The sequence below is a fragment of the Lactuca virosa genome, chromosome 8 (genome assembly GCF_052849685.1).
Source record: "Lactuca virosa cultivar CGN04683 chromosome 8, Lactuca_virosa_CGN04683_v6, whole genome shotgun sequence".
In the NCBI taxonomy this organism is placed as follows: Eukaryota; Viridiplantae; Streptophyta; class Magnoliopsida; order Asterales; family Asteraceae; genus Lactuca; species Lactuca virosa.
In genome coordinates, this window is record NC_136433.1 from 248,438,822 (window position 1) to 248,456,818 (window position 17,997).

The following is a 17,997-nucleotide window of genomic DNA, read 5'->3' on the forward strand; positions in this document are numbered from 1 at the left end:
AAATATTTGACCATAAAGTAGGATGGTAAAACTAAACGAACATATAAATATGATACTTACTATAATGAGAGCTCATAAACGTTTCATAATAGTACCCATATAGCCCTTGATACTAAATACTATGACAATCTTAGGACTATCTAAAACATAACTTCACCAACCAACCGAAACAAATTAATTTATTTAAAGTTAAACTTGGTAACTTTATATTGTATTCATTAAGGAAATATTATAGTGTATATGTAGACTACACATTTACACAAAGGACCCTATAATATAAACATTTATCTAACATTCCTCCTCAAGCTAAGGTCGGGGACGAACTCTTAGCTTAGACTTCAAAGTGAGAAACCAATCGGAAAGCAGCGGCTTTGTGAACACGTCGGCTATTTGGTCTTGTGTAGAAATGTGTTGAACGGACAATTTCCCTTGAGCAACCTTTTCTCTGACAAAGTGAAAATCAACATCTACATGCTTTGTTCGTGCATGGAAGACAGGATTGGCGGATAAATATGTGGCTCCCAAGTTATCACACCACAAAATCGTAGCAGATTTGATTGGTACTCGGAGTTCTCATAAGAGAGTCTTAAGCCAAGTTACTTCAGCAACCGTATCTGATAAGGCCTTGTATTCAGATTTTGTAAATTACCGAGATACAGTCTTTTATTTTCTAGCAGACCATGAAATAAGATTGTGACCAAGGTATATTACGAATCCCCCAGTGGATTGACGGTTATACGGTCAACCAGCCCAATCGGCGTTCGAAAAGGCACTCATAGAGTTGAACTTGACATCGGTGTAGGCATGAAGCACTAAAGACAAGGAATGAGATAGGAAGAGACCGTGATTGGATGTGCCACGTAGGTAACGAAGGATCCGTTTCACCGCAGACCAAATGATTGATGGTGGGTGAGTGTATAAATTGACAGACCTTGTTGACTGCAAAGGTGATATCAGGTTGAGATAAGGTAACATATTGAAGGGCGCCAACCATTTGTCTATATTTGACTGGATCATCGAATGGGGCGCTATCCCCAATGCAGAGAGTGGAACCGGTGGTGTACAAGGAGGGAACCGGATTAGCATTTAAGAGGTTTGCTTTGGTGATCAGTTCTTGTATGTATTTTTGTTGAGAGAGAACGATGTCAGATCCATGTCGAATTACCTCAATACCAAGAAAGTATGACAATGGACCCATGTCTTTAACAACAGAGGAGGTGCTCAAGCTCTGAATGACATTATTGATGGTTTTGTTGTTGTTCCCTGTCACAACTAGCATTTAGCTAGGAAATTCTAGTCCTATGTAACCATTCATCTATTGTAAAACATGCACTTTAAGTAAATCTCACTCAATGCTCATTTAGGTTCACCATTCATATTTATTAAAGAGTCTGAAGCCCTAAGATCCATGGTTCAAGTCTACCTTGGACTAGGAGTTCCTTATTGGGCCTAATGGACCAATAACTGCCCAACTCAACCTGATTGGACTTAGAAACCCTAATTGGATCCTAATTAGACCTAGTTCATAATCAAAAACCTTTTTGGTCCATGTGCGTCTAGAATGATTCATTCTAACCCTAATGGGCCTTATTGGGCCATAACTAATCCAATTAACCATTAGTGAGCCATAAGCCATTCTTTTTTATAATTAGGTCGTGAATGCTTTCAAGGGCCCAATGGGCCAAAAAATTCTATGTTTAGGATCCAAATATCCTAGCTAAGGTGAATGGGCCCAATCTACTCTATCATTTCTTCTTGGCCCAAAATCTCGGCCCATGTATAAATAAAAAAAAGAGATTAAGGGAGGGTTGACTTTGGGAGGTGCCACCTCCATTTTATACATCATGTATCCATGCAAGATCCTCCATGTATCCATGCTAGTCATTTCACCATCTCCTCCCCCTCTCTTCTTCTATTCTCGGCCGAGAGCCAAAACACACACACACACACACTTGAAAATTCTATCCAAACCTCTCAAAGATCATCCTCATCCTTCCTTCAAGATCTCAATAATTTCCTAAGGTTCTAAGGATTCTTCTTCAAGCCACTCAAATCTTTGGTAAGTTATTGTCAACTACAAGTATCTTCTTCCATCCAATATGAAAAACTACTTCTCACATGGTTTTTATTCCATGATCACACCTTAGAAGCTCCATAAACTCGAGATCTACATCAAAGGTGTGCTAAGACCAAAAATCTTTCCTCTTCTTCTTCAAAACCGAGACATCAAAGCAAAGGTGAGTTCATACCCCCTTGTTTTCGGTTTTCATATGATTTTTTAGGGAGAATGCAAGTAAAATGTGTAGATCTATGTGTTAGATGCATGTTTTGTGTGAATACTTGGTTTATTTGGTAATAATGGGTTAGATCTTAGCAAATCTCGAAATTTAAGTATTATCTAGCAAAGATCTATGAACTATTACATTATATACATCACATTACCAAGCCAAAAATGATTACATGTTTAAGATACAAAAAGTTTCAACAAAAACTTGGTTAAGGGTCAAAATTTTCAAGAAAATAAAAGATAAGGGTAAAAAGTGACATTTATATTTCTATTGGGGCCAAATAGGCCCTACATGTATAAAAAGGTATTTTTATGCTAAACATACTTTAAAAAGGGCTAAAAATGAAAATTTAAGCTTAATGGGCCAAAACTTTTGGGCCTCACGGTTTTGGGCCCAAATTGCGAAAAAATGAAGTTTTGGGGTTTAAAAATGTTATTTGGCCAAAGTTGGAGTCATAAATGTAAATAAATCAAATTTGGAGGTGAAAATAACTTTATTTTCTAATTGGACCAAAAATGTAAATTTTCCAAAATTGGGCCGAAAGTGTAAACTTTTACAAACAAAAGGCTGAAAATGCACTTTTCTGCAAAAACAGGGTTCTAAATGTGAAAATATAACTTTTTGGGCTAAAACAGTAAATTTTAGACATTTGGGACAAAATTGCAAATTTTTATAACTTATGGACTAAAGTGTCATTTTTACGAAAACTTTGGGCCTTAACTAAAAATTGGAGGATTATTGGACAAAAATGTCATTTTTTACAAAAAGAAAGCTCTTAACGTCAATCTAGTGAACCTTGAGCTAAAACCAACAACGAAACAAAACGAACGAACCAATTACGTCGATAATCAAATATTGGGCTTAATATTCATGATACTTGGTCGTTGGGCCCTAAGGGGCCAACTAAGTTTATATTGAACCCAATGTGTTCCATGACGTGTTTAGTGGGCCTTGCGACCCACTTACATGTTAATTTGAGCCTAAGTTATGGACTATATGTTTATTGGGCTTTTGTGGCCCATATACATGTCTATTGGGCCCAAGTTACCTTCTTACATGTTATTAGGCCTTCGTGGTCCATTTACATGCTAAGTGGCTTGGATAGGAATTCATGTGCTTGTGATCATAACTATACCGTTACGTAATCATTTCACGTCGTATACTTATATAAATATGTACCTTTTGAATTCAAAAACATACAACATATGCGTAAACATTAAACATAGTATGAAAAAGGGGTTGAGAATCTAGTGAGACATGTCGGTTGGCACCACTGAGTGTACAATCGTAGCCTGTAGTTATAATCAGAGTTTCCTAGATGGAAAGCGGGAGTTTGTGTATAGATCTATACGGGGTGACCCCCCACGCCTTAGTTGTTCGCTACAGCTAGACCAGTGTAGGGCGACAACATCCTTAGCAAGACCGGCATTTGGAAAAATACCAAGACGGGCGACCTAGTCATTATCATGCATGGTTATAACGGCTCATATAGGGATTCAATACCCAAAAGTTTAACCTTTTAAAGATAAACTCTTTGAGGGTGTCAATACAAAGCACTTATTTAACGATACAAAAATCTAGGTGTTGCTATAAAACAGAAAATATCGTATTTTCTGGGGAAATTATTCATATATACTTATCAGTTATTCAAAATACAATGAATCTTAACTACATTCATATAAGTTATAACTATGAAATTCACACATGCATTTATACTTGATTTTCACATCATTTTCAGACAATTTACAGAAAATATCGGATTTTCTGGGTTTTTTTTATGAAAGATACAAAAACTTTTACTCAAACATACTTATGAACTCACCAACATTATATATTTTGACCATTTTCAAAATAACTTGTATTCTCAGGTAATCGTTAAGCTGGAAGATATGCAAGTGTGTATGGTTTTGTTTATGTAACCTCACTTATCGTACTTTGAACAATTAGAACTTATGTAATTTAACAATGTACTTGATGTGAACTATGTTGGTTGTATTATGTAATGTTGGTGATGAATGTGTTATGTTTCATGTATATTCATTGTGATGATAATTCAATTGTTAGTCACACGAGCCTCCAGAAGTTTCCACCGTCTGGTTCGGGGGTGTGACATTCCCTGTCAGAATAATGTCATCAACATACACATGCATGTAAAGGAGTGTACCATGAGTCGTGTAGATAAATAGAGATGGATTTGTTTTGGAGCCTTGGAAGCCGAGAACAAGGAGAGCTGAGGAGAGCCGATGAAACCAAGCTCTCGGTGCCTGCTTGAGACCGTAGAGAGATTTGTGGAGAAGGAAAACATGATCCAGTTTATGAGGATCCACAAAGCGTTGAGGTCGTTCTAAATACATTGTTTCTTTTAGGTCGCCATGTAAAAATGTGTTTTGGACATCAAGTTGTCAGGAGTCCACTATTTTGTAACTGCAAGAAAGCGAACAACTCTAATGGTGGTGGATTTCACCACTGGACTAAATGTCTCTGTGTAGTCAATTCTCGGCTGTTGTTTGAAACCTTTTGCAACAAGACACGCTTTGTAGCGCTGAATCGTCCCATGTTGATCCCGTTTGATCTTGTAGACCCATTTGCAACCTACAATATTGGAACCAGGAATATGAGGACTAATGACCATGTGCGGTTCCTGAGCAATGTTGAGTATTCACCAGTCATTGCCTTACGCCAATGACAATCTTTGTTAACATCGGCAAAAGTGGAGGGTTCTGGGGTAGTAGTGGTGTGGAAGGCTGAGGGATCAAAGGGTTTGGTTTGTTTGGGATTTTGGCGGAGATGAGCAGGTCGGGGAAGACGAGTAGGTTTGGTTTGGGTGATGTTGGGTTGGGTTTCAGGGCTGTCGGGACTATTTTGAGGGCTATAAGGGCTATTTTAAGGGCTAGTGAGATTGGTTTGAGGGATGGTGGGACTATTTTGGGGTTGTTTTCGTTCTTTTGAGATGTGGCAAAGCAATCGAATGCTGAAGTTTGATGTGAAGGGGTGGGTGTGTTGTGGCGACACGAGTAGGTTTGAGTTGGAATGGTAATGGGAGTAGTGGGGATAAGTGTATGAATAGGTTTTGAGGTTGGATAGGATAAGATATAGGGGTTTGATGGTTTGGTGGGTGAGGAGTTAGGTGATGGTGTAGAAAAGGGAAACGAATGTTCATTGAAGCGAACATGACGATCAATGTAGAGATACTCGGATTGAGGGTTGAAGCATTGATAGCCTTGATGGAGAATGCTATAGTCATGAAAAATGCAAGAGATAAATCGAGAATCCATTTTATTGAAATTATACGATTGAAGATGAGGATAGCATTGGCATCCAAACACACGAAGGAAAGAGAAATAGGGTTTTGTTTAATGAGAATTTCAAATGGACAGATGATAGAGTTGGATCGGGAGGGCATACAATTTATGAGGTAGACTGCGGTTTCAAAGGCAAAGTACCAAAAACGCTGAGGAACATGAGATTCTGTCATGAGGGTGAGGCCGGTTTCGGTAACGTGATGGTGACGTCTTTCAACGATTCTATTCTGTTCGCTAGTATGAGGGCACGAAAGATGGTGAATGACACCGACCGAAGAGAAAAAGCCAGATAGTTTTTGAAACTCCCATCCCCAATCAATTTGAACAAATTTGAGTTTAGTAGAGAATTAGCGTTCAACCATTTTTACAAAGTGTGTAAAAGCATTGAATACATCAAATTTATGTTTTAAAGGAAACAACCACATGAATTTGGAGAAATGATCAACACATAAAAGAAAATAAGAATGGCCATCGAAGGAGGTCATGGGTGCGGGACCACAAACATCAGGAAAAAAAAACAAGGTCTAAAACATGAGTGTTTTTATAAGAAGAAAATTACAAATTAAGTTTGGAAGACTTGCCAATAGAACAAGCATTACAATGAAAAGCAAAATTTTTATTGGAAACAATTAAACAATATTTAGAAAGCATAGATTGAAACAGCTGAGAGTGAGGATGCCCAAGACGTTGATGCCATGTGGTTGTGCGTGCACGAGTTGTAGAGAAAGCGACTTTGGGACGTGGAAGAGTTGTAGGAAGCTTTATTGAATAAATGCCACCATCACTTGGACCCGTGAGGAGGATAGTGTGAGTATTCGAATCCTTGATAACAAAAAAAATGAAGCGTGAAATTCAAAATAGACATGATTATCAAGGCAAAATTTTTGGACAGAAAGAAGATGTTTCTTGATATCAGGGACATGAAGGATGTTGTCTAGGTGAAAAGTTTTGGTAGGTGAGTAAAGTTTTGAAAAACCAATGTGAAGGATAGGAAGGGCCTTACCATTGCCAACATGCAGATTGTCATCACCATAGTAAGATGTGGCTGAAGTGAAACCAGTCATGTCTGCTGCCACATGATTGCTAGAGCTTGTGTCCGGAAGCCAAGACATAGAGGTGGTTGTTGAACGATTATTTGTATAGTTTGTGGATGGTTGTTGTCTTCCCCGAATGGTGGATGGATCGCGGTTTGGGCATTTGGATGGAATATGACCAATCCCACACCTGTTACAAGTGACATACACAGTGTTTTGGTTAGAAGCCCAATTGAACTGATTTGAATTTCGTTGTCCTCCTCCTTAATTACAATTTCCGCGTCCACCACGGTTACGAGACCCACCTCGGTTTCTGTTGTTACTAGGAGATCCAGAGTTATTTGTGTAGTATGGTTGAGGACCCTATGTAGATAATGCAGTAGGCGTAGGCTGGAGTTGAAATCCAAGACGAGACACAAGATGTTGCATGACCTGAATTGTATCTGCCGGAAGAGAAGCTCCGGTGGTTGTGTTGACAGCAAAGGCTTAAGTCGGAGGAACCTCGGAAACTAGTTTTTAACCCATAAACTCATGATCAGCCAAGAGTGCAGGAAGTTCGGAAAAGACGGTGGTAAACTACTTGGAAAGAAGACTTTTTTTGACTTCGTTGTACTCATCCCGAAGACCTGCAACAACTAACATAACAATATCTTTGTCTGACATGGGCTGCCCAATGTTAGCAAGAGCAGTGACATACTCTTGCGCTCTAGTGAGATAGGCAGCAGAAGTCTCATCACCCTTCATTTGTATCTTCAACAATTCTGTTTTTAACATAAATTCCATTGATGACATGTTAGGAGCATAAGCACGTTCAAGGGTTAGCCATAGATCACGAGAAGTTGTACCTTGGACATGTTGGAATGATACTTCTGATATGGTTGACATGAGGAGCATACAAACATGTGCATCATTTGAGATCCAGACTGAATGACTAGGATTGGATGTAGTAGTGACGGGATCTCCTTCTTTACCTGGTGTTGTGACCAGAGGTGTAGGGCATGGGATTGTGTCATCAACATAGCCAAAAAGATTGTTGGTGATGAGAAATGGTTGAATCATAACCTTCCAATATCCATAGTTTGTAGGAGAAAGGGTGAAACCAAACTTATAGGAGTTGTGAGATGTCTTTTCTGCGAAAGAGAATGCAATGAGAGTAGTCATGATGAAGAGAAGTAGCGGAAAAAAGGTGGTGGTAGCAGGTGGTAGGCGGCAGCAGCAGGGAGGCAGGTGACGGTTGGATTATGGTTAGGGACTTAGGGTTAGGTTAAGAGGTGCCAATATTTAGAGAGATAATTATTGGCTCTGATACCAAGTTAAACTTGGTAATTGTATATTGCATTCATTAAGGGAAAATATTACAGTGTATATATAGACTACACATTTACAAAGGACCCTCTAATATAAACATTTATCGAACATTTAATGCAGTAAAACAACGAGTAAGATATTCATTTGATTTAAGTTAATAAAAATTAGAAAACTATCTACTATCATCATTTTATCTTTTTTATTTGTTTCAATTTCTTCTTTTAGATTATTCATATTCTTAATTAGAAGGAATACAGAAAACGGTGCTAAGCTGATGTATGGGTAATCACATCTTCATCAGTTGTAATTTAGAACACTGTGATCTGCGAAAAGAGAAAATAAATGACTTGATTTAAGAATTAACACTACAAGGATCGAGCCCTATGCAGACGGCAATTAGGGACCCTTTACCGACGACATGTCGTCGGTAAAGCTTATACCGACGACATGTTGTCTATAAAAAGTCGTCGGTACAGATCCGTCGGTAAAAGTCGAAAATGTCGTCAGGACAGGAGTCGTCGGTATAGAGTAACTATTCCAAACGATAAGTCGTAGGCAAAGGATCGTCGGGATTGATTTTTGAGGAAATAAGAAAAAATTTTATTTGGGACCTATACCGACGACTTGTCGTCGGGAAACGTGAGAACTTATACCGACGACTTGTCGTCGGGAAAAGTCTGTGTAATACCGACGATATGTCGTCTGGAAAGGTGAAAACCGTTTTTACCGTTACGAAGCTGTACCGACGACATGTCGTCTGTATAGCCTGGTTTTTTTTCACAGCTTTTTTTATATACCAAATCTGTTTCTTAAAACAAATTCAAAATAGATATTTGCGGAATAATATAAATATAACATAACATAACATACCATTAAAATCCAAAAACACTTAATAAACCTAACATACCATTAAAATCCAAAAACACTTAATAAACCTAACATACCATTCAAATTCTATTACACACCATATCATTCATATTCTACTACATAACCAAAAAAGCAAGTTTTTAACAAACATTGTCGTCACTATCGTTCTAGTTCTCCTCCTCCTCCTCCTCCTCATCATCATCATCATCACCACCATCACCAACATCATCATCATCATCATCATCATCATCCTCTTCGTGTTCATTGGATGTTTCGGGGTTATTTTGTGAAAACATATTGGGATTAAACTGGAATTGTGGCATTGGTTGTGGTTGGAAGTTTGGAATGACGGACGCGAAAGTGTTATTAAACATTTGGTTCATTTGTAGCATTTGTTGTTGCATGATTTGAATTTGTTGGGATAATACAGCAACTTGGGGATTATCTGAACATTGGGATGTGGAAGCTTGGGAATGTTTGGTATGTTCATTTGGAAATAAATTATTGTTGATGCTTGGTTTCCTTCCAATTCCGCGCATATGCCCACGTCTCTCACCGAGGGCACGAGCGAGACATTGTTCTTCATTTAGCTTTTTGTTCTCACGAAGCTCTGACTGCATCAACATCTTCTCTCATTGAATGTTTTCCTAAAATAAAGAAAACAATAAAATTACATTAATTAAAAAAAATAACTAAATTTATACACTAAAATAATAATAATATACCTTAAACTAACTATAATGATAATAATAACATATTTATCAAACAACTTATTAACTTCATTTATTACTTACTCAAACTACTTCTGCTTGCGGTGTACACCAACCCCAACTTTCTTTAAATCGCATTTGTCTCCAACCATCGATATGTTGCCGGTCTTCTCCTTTTTCTGTCTATAATAAGCCAAAAACAATTAATATATTTATATAAGTGTTAAAAAAAATTTATAAAATACAAATAAATTTAATTACCTCCTCACGTCGTCTGTCTGCATATGTTCTACTTCCATGAGAACTCGTAATTTGAAGTTTGGACCTGCTTTCTTTACATTCTTTTCACTGCTTCCTATAACCCTCATCCAAAAAAAGAAGATCAATCATATTATCCCAAGCTTCGTCGTCCATATCATCCGGTGGACATTGTCTAGCACCTTTAACATCATTATACCCACCAACACTATCAAAAGAATTTTTCACTTCATGTTTGTGCTCTTTATAAGCTCTTTGACAGTCGCTCTGTACAGTCGCTCGAACGGCTTCCCACAGATTTGTACCCCGATACATATCAAGATTAAAATATGTCTGCAATAAAAAAACAAATTTAATTAGTAAAAAAATTATTTAAAAAGTATAATTTTTTCACATATAAAAGGTATTTTGTACTTACTTGAATCTCAAGATACATAGCTTCATAGTAATGGAAAGGAACACGTCTCCAATTCCTATAATGGAGTGGTACATGATCTGCCACAAAGTTTGAGATAAACCTTGTTAACATTTTGCCATTTGTATTTATGAATCTATAGGTCCCCCCTATGATATCAATATCCACAGGTAAAGGTTGGCCGCTGTGCTTGAACTTTTTTCACATATTTAAGCATCTTCCTTTTCCACGTCGACGCATCGGGTTTGCTACATTGACACATAGAACTAAAAATTTAGAAATTTAAAACTTTAAAAATATATCCAATATATTTATGAATTTCATGTAACTTACAAGATTGGCAACCCATCGGTATCTTGCATGCACGCTTATGTGGAGGTCGTTCCCCGCCGTCTCCTCCATGCCCCCTCGCAACATGTGTAGCCATCTATTTAACAAATATTAGAAAATATACTAAACATACATAAAAAAAACTAATAAACAATTTTAAGCAATCAAAATGTATAACAACCGTAACATACCATCAATCAGAATCATCACTAGAACAATATACATGTACAACATCATCATTAATAAATTCGTCATCATTTATGAAATCGTCATCATTATCTGAAGAGTACGTATCACCACCATCAAGGTCATCATTAAAAAAACTGTCATCATTTATAGTAGGAGCCACACTTGATTCACCATCGTCATCATTATCTAAAAAGTACATATCATCACCGTCAACGGAGTATGTATCATCATCATCATCACCTAAATTGACAGCCAAGGGAAAATCATTTGATCGAGTGTCATTCACCACATCTATCTCATTAACACCGATACTTGGATGATCCCAAAGTTTTCGATGATGAACATCTTCCACAACTCTTCGGTTATTATTTCGAGTAGGATCTTGGAGATAAAACACTTGTTTAGCTTGAGTGGCTAAGATGTATTGTTGATAGTCATACCATGTTTTACCGAAATACCATTCATGACTGATCGATAACAACCATATTCTTTTTACTAATTACACGTCCATTACCTAATGACGCATTGAACCATTTACCACGAAAGAGTACAACTGAATAACCATGTAAATAGTGCAACTCTATGATGTCCCCCAGTTGACCGTAGAATGGTGTACCGTCTACTCCTAATGTAAGAATGCCACTATTTTGAGTAGTACGTTGGAGATCACGGCTAATCACAACAAATCGAACACCATTTACTATGCAGGCGGTGTAAGAAGTTGCATCTAACGGACCATGTGCTAACGCCTTTAATTCGTTAGTACAGTCCGAAGGTGATTCTCTTTCGAGGCGATAAATCTATAAGGAAATATAATATTATACATTTAAGTAATAATATAAATTAGTTCTATATTATAAATTATAATATAAGGTATTTACCTTTCTTTTGAACCATGGAGGGAATTCTGTTTTCAAATCACTTTCAGGCGATTCTGATTTGAATTCGCTGGATGTGAGATAAAACAATTAGAATAGTTTGAAGATATGATAGCACTATCGGAAAAGTAGTTAATAGATCACAAAACTTACGATATGTAGCCTTTCAGCTCATCCTCATCGCAATTGTTTAGTACAAACCAATGCAATGATTTTTTTGGCATTTTTACAAAGTTCGGCGAGCTTCTTAGTGGACATCGGTCTACATTGTGATGAGAACACATTAAATTGCCTTTTTGGAAGGCCAGGATCCTCATTTCTAACAACACGATTGAATTTCGTTTGCATACCCTCAAGATACATAAAGCAGAATGTCAAAGCTTCGTCTGCAACATAACCCTCTGCTATTGAGCCTTCTGGCTTGGCTTTGTTTCTGACAGAATTTTTAAGTTTTTTCATGTATCTTTCAAAAGGATACATCCATCTCATGTGTACAGGCCCTCCAAGAATGGATTCTTCAGGTAAATGAAGAATTAGATGAATCATGATGTCAAAAAATGCTGGAGGATATATCAACTCAAGATTGCATAAATTGTTCACCACTTTTTTTCTGGCATTTCTCATGTCGTTAACATCTAATGACCGTGCACAAATTTTTTTGAAGAATGTACACAAGTCAATGATTGTTGTTGAAACATTTTCTGGGAGAAATGCTTGAACCCCTATATGCAGCAATCGTTACATGAGGATGTGATGATCGTGAGACTTTAACCCAACCAAATTTAATGCAGTATCATTCACCTTCTTATTAAAGTTCGATCCAAAACAATCACGTAGCCTCACTCCTTTAATGAATTGACAGAATCATTGTCGATCAATTGGTTTAAAGGAGTAATCAGCATGTGGTAGTGTTATTTTCTTCTTGTTGTCTTCCTTCTTATTACTGACTTTCTTCCTCTTGTTGACTTTCTCTTTTGGCCATTGATCTGGCCGAATGCCCATATTTTTCAAGTCTTCTCTTGCTTCTTTTTTGTCTTTGGTTTTTTCATTCATCAATGCAGTATTTACAAAATTCCCGTCCATATTTTTCTCCACATGCATAAAATCTATATTGTGTTTTAGCTCGAGGGAAGACCAATACTCGAGATCAAAAAACATACTACGTTTCGTCCAATTCAACTCTTTTTTTCTTGTTTCATCATTGCGCTTTCTTGTTGCACCCCCGTGCTCAGGAAGTTTCCCTGGAATACAATCAGGGAGACAAGTCAATTGCTTTAATATAGTTGTATTGTTGAATCGTCTATGACCAACATAAGACATCTTGTTGGTGACATGAATGGAAGATGTGTCTGCGTTACAAGTAGGACATGCTAAATAACATTAACCACTCCATCCAGACAAACTTCTACGTGCTGGAAAATCATTGATAGTCCATAACAACATCGCACGCATGTTGAATACGATGTTGGTTGATGCATCTCTCATTTGGAATCCTTCAGCCCACAACATTTTAAACTCATCCACCAAAGGCCTCAATGTTCATTGAGGGTGATTTAGGGCCAGGAATCATCAATGTTAGCATGAAAGAAGACTCTTTCATACATATCCATGGTGGTGTATTGTAGGTAGTTAATATAACCGACCAAGTACTATAAGTACTATTGAAGTTGTCGAATGGATTGAAGCCATCAGTAGCCAAACCTAGACGAACATTTCTAGGTTCTTTAGCAAACTCTGGATATCTTTGATCAAAATCTTGCCATGACTTCCCATCAACCGGATGATACATCATACCATCTATTGAGCGTCTAGTATTATGCCAACTCATATCTTTAGTTGTGAATCTGGAGCTATACATTCGTCGAAGTCTTGGAGTCAAAGGAAAGTATTGCAACACTTTTTGTGGTACTTTCTTCCCCTTTGTAGTTGTGTCCACCCATCTACTCTCCTTACAAATCGGGCAATTCGGCATGGAACCGTTCTCCTTCCAAAACAAAGCACAATCATTTTTGCAAATGTGGATCGATTGATATCCTAACCCTTTCTTTCTCAACTTCTTTTTAGCTTCATAGTGTGAAGCTGGAATTTTGCTCTTCGTGAAAGCAGCTCTTAGCAACTCTATAAGTTGGCCAAACGAACTATTTGTCCATCTATTGATCACTTTAATATGCAACAACTTTGCCAAAAAGTTGGCAGCCATATCGCTACATTCAGGGTATAACTTGGTGTTGAGCTCCTCAAACAAATCATCAAATTTCGGGTCTATACCTCGCCCCTCCTCGTCTATATTTTCTTGATTTGTATTTTGTTCAGCCATAACATCATCAATTACATCAAACATCTCATTAGTTGTGGGCGTGTTTACTAGAATGTTTGTTCTTAGAGTCGAATTGTAGCTTAAATCCGAAGAACTGACATGATTCTCACCGTGATGAATCTACGTAGTATATGTTTCTAGAAACCCAATGTCATGTAAGTGGGCATAAACCTAGGCAAAACATGTCGATGCAAATTCACACACGTTTTGCACGGGCAACGTACTTTGCCTTTGGAGTTGACATGTTTCTCAGCAATCTTCATAAAGTTTTTAAGACCTTCCAACTATTTTGAAGACATTCGGTTCTCTCCAATCCAACTCTTATCGATTATCATTGCTGTTTCATTATTAAAAATTATATTATATATAGTTATCGAAAGTTAGATTGTATTTGGGCTATATAAAATAAATATATACCCGAGAATGAATAGAATATTCACAAGTATATAAAAATATATATACTCGAGAAGTAAAAATCAGACAGATTGGATAGAGTATTCACAATGGTTATGCAGAAGAAACTTAAACTAAAAATCAACGATTCAACGTGTTTTAATAAGAAAATCATATCAATTTGATTTTATAATTAATTTTATTTTTTTAATATTAATATTAATTTGATTTTAAAACTAATTTAATTTAATTTTATAATTATTTTGATTTTGTTTAAATTAATATTAATTTGATTTTAAAACTAATTTAATTTGGTTTTGCAATTAATTTAATATTTTGTTTTTATTGATTTTTTTTAAATTAATTCACCTTTACTTTATAATTATTTTAAAATTACTAAAAGTATGTTGCTATTAATAACCTAATTAAGCTAAAGTCGTAATAACCAACATCAAGTCACTAACAAAACTAAACACTTTGAAACCATATTAAACACATTACAATACAAACAATAACAAAAATACATCAAGTAACTCAAGATAATTAATTTGATTATGTTTTAAATTAATATTAATTTGATTTTAAAACTAATTTAATTTGGTTTTACAATTAATTTAATATTTTGTTTTTATTGATTTTTTTTTAAATTAATTCACCTTTACTTTATAATTATTTTAAAATTACTAAAAGTACGTTGCTATTAATAACCTAATTAAGCTAAAGTCGTAATAACCAACATCAAGTCACTAACAAAACTAAACACTTTGAAACCATATTAAACACATTACAATACAAACAATAACAAAATACATCAAGTAACTCAAGATAATTAATTTGATTTTGTTTTAAATTAATATTAATTTGATTTTAAAACTAATTTAATTTGGTTTTACAATTAATTTAATATTTTGTTTTTACTGATTTTTTTAAATTAATTCACCTTTACTTTATAATTATTTTAAAATTACTAAAAGTACGTTGCTATTAATAACCTAATTAAGCTAAAGTCGTAATGACCAACATCAAGTCACTAACAAAACTAAACACTTTGAAACCATATTAAACACATTACAATACAAACAATAACAAAATACATCAAGTAACTCAAGATAATATTTTTTAAGGTAATGTTTCTAACTTAACATAATGTATACATGAAGTTTGTTTGCTAGTCCTAAGGTTGCACATAAACTCAAATTGTGAAGATGATTCGTTGAATTTTTGTAGTTAAGTATTGTTTTTTATGTATTAAGTCAAAATATAATGTCCATATATAGCTTACACTTAAGTTTTTTTTAGAGTTTCTAGTTGTATCAGTTATATCATTGTAGTTTTTTCATTTATTTTTCTTATTCATTTTTATATTTATATATGGTTGACATTGTTGCATGCTCTTTGTTAGTGCTTACACAAATCATACCCTGCCTCTTCAACCTTCATGAGGGCAAAACTGTATATCTATGTAGTTTAAGATTTTTTGGTACTATCTCTACTAGGAGTTGGGAAACTAAATTAATGAGTGTGATTGGGTTCTTATCTGATTATCTAGATCTTAAAGCCTTCTATCATCACTTTTACTTGTAGATAAGTAGAATATATCACAATGTATGCACATAGAAAGCAAAATCTGTTTTCACATATTTAACATTTAGACATTTAAGATTTATCCAGCATTATGGTGCATAAACAAATGCATATACATACATAGTGTATTGAAAGGAGCAACAAAAAAAAAAAAATTGTACACTCATCGTCACTGTGTGTGGTAGTTTAAGCAGGAAAACAAAGACTCAATAAACTAACCTCAAAATGTGGTCAATCACCGGAATTCCTTTTCTATGGGGGGTGGTGAACCTTCTTCCCAACCAATAGAGAAATGGGGCTGTGATTTAGGGCTCCAAATTATTACAAATCAAGGACCAAACTATTACAAATTAAGAAGCAATCAAGCACCCAAACCCTTACCTTGGTGGTCGATGAACTCGAGAGCAGCTGGAACGCCCCTCGATTGCCGATGAACCTGAGAGAGAAATGGTGTGCCCGACTGCAAAAAGAAAGTTGAAAGGGTGTTTTGTTACAAGGGAAACCCTATACCGACGACATGTCGTCGGTATAGGTAAAACAAAACGTCGTCGTGTTACCTCACGTCATTAAAAAAATATGATAAAATAAAAAAAGGGATTTCATGCGGATCGGGGCACCCTTTTACCGACGACATGTCGTCGGTATATCATGACGAAACGACATCGTTTACATATTCTGCGACACGGATAAAAAATAAAAAGAAAATTAATTTTTAATCCACCTATACCGACGACATGTCATCAGCATAGGATGACAAAAACGACGGCGTCTTGACTTTCTGTTACAAGGAATTAAAATAAATCGAAAATATTTTTTTAGAGCATTTTCCAGACGACAAGTCATCGGTAAAGTTTTTCGATATACCGCCAACATTTTAACGTTTCCCGCCGAGTCTATACCGACGACTTGTCGTCGGCATAGCCCTTCTGGTCAAAGTCAGACGGTCAATGTTTTGTAACTTTGTACCGACGACATGTCGTCGGTATAGGTTGACTTTTGCCGACGACACATGTCGTCTGGATAGGTGTCGTCTGCAAAGGATGACATTCTTGTAGTGCTATATACAGAAAGTTGAAAATGGAATTATGCTCGAATCTTGAATGGTGGCTGCAAAATCTACTCTGAAGGTAAAAGGGTCTGCCAGCTACAACACCAAGTTCAAAATCATCATCATCATCATCATCATTCAATTACCATTCCAGAATCGTAAACATAATACATAAATCCAACAAGAAATGACAGAAATATTGATTAACTGTTGTTGGACTGAAAGGTTGGTAATTGGCATAAATTATTGAAATGTTCCAAGATTAGGTGTTTAGGAATTGTATAAAATTTTTGGCAAATGAGTGGCACTTTCCAGATGGGAAATCAAGGAGGTCAACATAAAGTCCAGGAGAACCTGCTTCTACAGTAAGTAAGATAATGATCTGGGAAATCAATCGCGTACAAACACTTATCGCAGAGGTGTCTCGCAATGCTTTTGAACCATGGACATTCGTCATTAGGTTGCCTAAACCCATTTCTCTTGATACTTGATGCCAATTTGTGTACATTCAACTGGAGCACAGTTCCAAACCTAAACAAAGATGCCAATTGTGATTCATGATTTTGAACTAGTAAACAATTTTAGTCAATTTAAACGAGTGAGGACAAGATTATGGAAAAAAGGAGAAACCAGTACCAGTGATCAAGGGCGAAAGATAAGGAACGAACGCGATGAGGATATCGGAAGATGGCAGGGAGTGATGGAACTCGGTTTTGGTGGGGGAGAACGGGGGGATTTTAATCGCACACCTATAAGAACCTATAACCTAATAGTCAAAGTAAACGCATGAAAAGACTATGTTCAAAATCAAAATTTATTGGATTATTTACATCTACCTCCCCTGAGATATATCAGACTTGGAACTTAAGCCTTTATTTTTTAATATTTATTATTAAACCTTACAGTTAATATATAAATTTATTTTTTGTAATCTTAATAGTTATGTATTTTCCAACAACTTTTATTTAATTAAATTTATATTAAAATAAAATATTGTTTATTATTTAATAAAGTTTTAGTTACAATGCCCTTTAACATTTGTACTTTTAAATTTATAGTTATTCACAAAAAATGTA

At 35.8% G+C, this 17,997-nt stretch overlaps 1 protein-coding gene across 5 annotated transcripts; it reads right to left on the minus strand.

Moving 5' to 3' along the window:
• Nucleotides 1-8,773: 8,773 nt before the first annotated feature.
• Nucleotides 8,774-17,684, minus strand: LOC145132627 (uncharacterized). 5 transcript variants are annotated; one of them, XR_013718162.1, is made up of 9 exons: nucleotides 17,558-17,684; nucleotides 17,324-17,452; nucleotides 16,255-17,017; nucleotides 16,093-16,171; nucleotides 10,516-10,609; nucleotides 10,186-10,430; nucleotides 9,771-10,100; nucleotides 9,594-9,692; nucleotides 8,774-9,446 (listed from the first exon to the last, which is right to left on the minus strand). XR_013718162.1 is itself a non-coding variant. In XM_079067488.1 (9 exons), the coding sequence occupies exons 4-6, from the start codon at nucleotides 11,894-11,896 to the stop codon at nucleotides 11,163-11,165; spliced, it is 570 nt and encodes a 189-aa protein (XP_078923614.1). In that variant the 5' UTR covers nucleotides 11,897-14,233; nucleotides 16,093-16,171; nucleotides 16,255-17,452; nucleotides 17,558-17,684; the 3' UTR covers nucleotides 9,771-10,100; nucleotides 10,186-10,430; nucleotides 10,516-10,609; nucleotides 10,704-11,162. The 5 variants fall into 5 exon arrangements, 3 of the variants coding, with proteins under 3 accessions (XP_078923614.1, XP_078923616.1, XP_078923615.1); XR_013718163.1 differs by having other exon boundaries at nucleotides 8,775-9,446; nucleotides 16,255-16,333; XM_079067488.1 differs by lacking the exons at nucleotides 8,774-9,446; nucleotides 9,594-9,692 and adding exons at nucleotides 10,704-11,501; nucleotides 11,583-11,649; nucleotides 11,733-14,233 and having other exon boundaries at nucleotides 16,255-17,452.
• Between the last annotated feature and the right edge of the window lie 313 nt (nucleotides 17,685-17,997).

What these genes read in the sequence shown, in the direction of transcription:
- LOC145132627 (XM_079067488.1), bottom strand. Translation starts at nt 11,896, where the DNA reads ATGAGGATCCTGGCCTTCCAAAAAGGCAATTTAATGTGTTCTCATCAC. An exon ending in GAGCTGAAAGGCTACATATC is followed by an intron (nt 11,650 to 11,732) that starts GTAAGTTTTGTG and finishes TCTCACATCCAG; the next exon opens with CGAATTCAAATCAGAATCGC. An exon ending in CTCCATGGTTCAAAAGAAAG is followed by an intron (nt 11,502 to 11,582) that starts GTAAATACCTTA and finishes ATTTCCTTATAG; the next exon opens with ATTTATCGCCTCGAAAGAGA.